Below are 3,462 nucleotides of genomic sequence, written 5' to 3' on the forward strand. Positions count from 1 at the left end.
TTTCTTACTAATTTATAACTACTATTTCACAAAAATAATATATTTTAATATTATAATTTTAATATTAAGATGCACTAACACCAACAAAAGTTATTCTGTTTTTTCTTTTTTTTTAGTCACAGATGTGGTTTTCTTTTCCAAGGTCACACTTCTTTTTTACATTTACTTTAACTGTACATGGTTGGAAATATTATCCATTTGGCGCAACTTATTGACCAGTCAACTTATATCTCGTTAAACAAAACAAATACACCAATGTTTAATAACTTCACTAGTAGTTAAAAAATATAAGTATAGGTTTTGCTTATCCCAACGGCTATTTTCCACCTTCGTACATTATTATTCAAATCCATTATTCTCTTTCTCCACCGCCCATTCCAACGGTCCATTCTTCCCACATATTAAGCCTTTCAGACAACCTCGTCTTCCACAATTCACATCACTTTCGTACTGAAAACAAATCTTCAAATACTCTCTCTCTTTCATTTTCTTGATTCTTGGTTTTCTTCATTTGTTGTCTATTCTCCTATCAAATTTATTTGCCTCTTTTTTCTATAATCATCATAAATGGAAACAAAGGAAAATGCTGCTGCTGCTACAGTTCAGCATGTAACAAAAGCATCATCAGATCAGCTTTTAAGGAAGTTTGCAGAGATGGGTTCTGAATCAGAAGATAAAGCTTTAGCTAAGAAGGAACTCAGGTTAGCTAAACGCAGGAAAAGAATACAACCCACTGTCAATGGGAGCAGCACTACTACTACTACTACTACTGTTTTGGGTGAGAGGAATTCCCTTCTACCTCCTGCTGGTTCTCAACGATCCGTGGCGTTGATTCGGCGTTTAGGTATTGGAAAAGCTAAGATTAGAGCTAAGGATTTCAAGAACAGATCCTTTTTGGGTACTATTGAGAAGGTTAGATTTCCACAATTTCTTGACATTCTAATACTTTTGCTGTCCTAGTTCATATATTTGAAAATGTACTAGTAGTATTAATTCTTTTATGTTATCAATGTAGAAAGAATATTTTGATAAATAAGTCAGGTCACCAGTTACAATAAGTTAACAATATAGTTTATATAAGTTAAATTCAATAATTTTATGATACACTTGTTATCTTTTTAGGTACCCCTTTTGCTTTTTTCCCATTTGTTTAGCTAGAGGACTTTGAAGTTCTTAGATTCTTCAATAATTGAGGACTTTGAATTTTATGAGTGCGGGTTCGGAATTCTACTTCAACTTCAAGTAAATGTTCTCATTACATGGTCCGAGTCAAAGTTATTGGATTTGGATGAACAATAACTAACGCTCTACATCCATCACTGGCCGTGGAATTGTTGCACTAGAATCTAGAAATAGACTCGAAATCGATTGGCAATGATTAGCATTGCATTTGAATGGCACTACGTAACATAGCAGGTTGATTGAATCCATCAAATACAGCCCTTTAATAAAGATTCTTCAGCACATTCAGTATATGGGCTGTGCTTCTGCATTACATTCAACTCGTGATTCCAGAGTCCATCCGAACCCAACACTTTCAGTGTGCAGTGTAAAATTATGTGTAAAAATATGCTAAAATGGCAACAAATAAGTAGATATGAACCCTTAATTTAAAAAATACAATGAATTCAATGCTAAGAGCCTTAAAAGTTGAACTCACCAATATTAAATCCCAAATTTGCCTCTGGTTGGCTCAGTGTAGTACATTATCATGGAAAGAATGATACCGTATCACAAAAATGTCCTGTTTTGTCCAGATGATGTAGGTGTAGAGACTGCAGAAAGAAAGAAAATAAGGCTTATGAGATTAAACCTATTCTCATTGTCATTTTGCTAATCAATGACACCAAAGGCATTGAAACCATATGTTAAATGTGCATTATCATTCTGTAGATATGTACTGAACAATATCGATACGTCTCATTCTGTAGATATATACTGCACAGTGAACAATGTCGATATGTTAAATGTGCATTATCATACTGAACAATATTGATAAGTCTCATTCTTCCAAGGCTTCGAATTACTTATAATCAGCAGAGTCTACATGAGACAATTGTCAGCATATGCCTGCAGAGCTTAATGGTCTTCTCTTCTTGTGCATAAGAGACAATCCTTATTTCATCAGTTAGTTTTACCCATTCACATCTGCAATTGTAAAGTTAAACTGTTTGATCCTTTTTGTTTCTCTTTTCATATGCATAGACATGGCGCAGAACTGTTGAAGGAGCTTCCAAAGTCTTCATTGAGAAACATTACAACCGGCACAAGCGTCTAATAAGTGATACGTATTAGGTAAAGTTGTTATACACTTCAAATGGAAGTTCATTCTGACTTGTTAGAACAAGGCAAAGATTTTGCTTTGGCTTCTAACTCGCATTGATTCACTATATTCTTTCATCCACGGTAAGACATAGTAACTACATTCTTTATGTCATTAACATATCTCTCTAACGGTTTTTTCTTATTGTGTCAAGCTGCTGCTTTTGATATGTAATCTTGTGTTGTTATTTTATTCTCTTACTTCCATGTTTCTGTAATTTGATAAGAGAAAAAGAATGAAAGAGAAGTTATGACATTGAATATTATCAATTTTGGTGAAATTTCAACCTCGAGTAGAATGTATTTGACTTTCACTGAAAAGGGTTCGTTCTTGAGTATATATAACAATTTTGAACTAGAGGCCTTTAATTCTAATTGGAACCCATGCTGTACATGTCTGCAGATTCTCAGAAGGAAAAAAGAAAACACTGAATGTGATTGTGAGTTATGGTAATAATATATGTGCGGGTGAGATCTGTATGGAGAAATAAGTACAGAGAAGCTAACAGCAACAGCAACAGCAACGAACGAGAGGAAATTGATGGCCCTCATATTTAGGGGATAACATTTGGATTTTCTTTATCCTAAAAACTGGATAACAATTAAACTTGTAGTGTGGTTTTAAGGTTACGTGATTTCACCTAAGATTAATTGATTAACTTAAAGATAAGGGATGAGAATTGACAAGAATGTAAAACAAACCAATGCTTGGACAGGGCCCTCGAGCTGATGAACCCTCGAGCTTAGTAAAGCAAGAACAATTAAAGAACAACAAGTTGATAAACCAGAGAGAGAAATGTTATATTGCCTTGATCTGTATGAATTAAGGTGTTTAGACACAAATGATGGAGATTCCCCTTTATATAGAAGAATCCTAATTATGGTACAATTCTAACTACGGAAGTAAATCCCATGATTGGTACAAATAACTGCCCTTGATTTGATCTATTCCGGAATTTCCGTTGTGATCTTCGACCGTTTACGGATATCTCGCCTTTTCATTATTGCACTTTACTCGAAGTCGGTCATATTTAGTCTCGATCGCTGCTGGTCTCGACCTCGACGGGTACCTTGATTCTTGAACTTGAAACCCCGTCTTCGTACTCTGGCCCGGTCCACTACGAGGCTGACCCTCGTCGT

General features: G+C 34.9%; 1 protein-coding gene across 2 annotated transcripts; it reads left to right on the forward strand.

Annotated features, from left to right (window-relative positions):
* Positions 1-386: 386 nt before the first annotated feature.
* LOC104217835 (uncharacterized) lies at positions 387-3,158 on the forward strand. Of its 2 annotated transcripts, XM_009768168.2 has the most exons (3): positions 387-912; positions 2,206-2,295; positions 2,726-3,158. In XM_009768168.2, exons 1-2 carry the CDS (start codon positions 568-570, stop codon positions 2,293-2,295), a joined length of 435 nt encoding a protein of 144 aa, XP_009766470.1. In that variant the 5' UTR covers positions 387-567; the 3' UTR covers positions 2,726-3,158. The 2 variants fall into 2 exon arrangements, with proteins under 2 accessions (XP_009766470.1, XP_009766469.1); XM_009768167.2 differs by lacking the exon at positions 2,726-3,158 and having other exon boundaries at positions 388-912; positions 2,206-2,609.
* The last annotated feature ends 304 nt before the right edge of the window (positions 3,159-3,462 follow it).

Source organism: Nicotiana sylvestris, chromosome 3 (genome assembly GCF_000393655.2).
Source record: "Nicotiana sylvestris chromosome 3, ASM39365v2, whole genome shotgun sequence".
NCBI lineage: Eukaryota > Viridiplantae > Streptophyta > Magnoliopsida > Solanales > Solanaceae > Nicotiana > Nicotiana sylvestris.

Coding starts and splice junctions, on each gene's coding strand:
- LOC104217835 (XM_009768168.2), top strand. CDS start 568: ATGGAAACAAAGGAAAATGCTGCTGCTGCTACAGTTCAGCATGTAACA. Junction 913..2,205: donor TTTTGGGTACTATTGAGAAG/GTTAGATTTCCA, acceptor TCATATGCATAG/ACATGGCGCAGAACTGTTGA.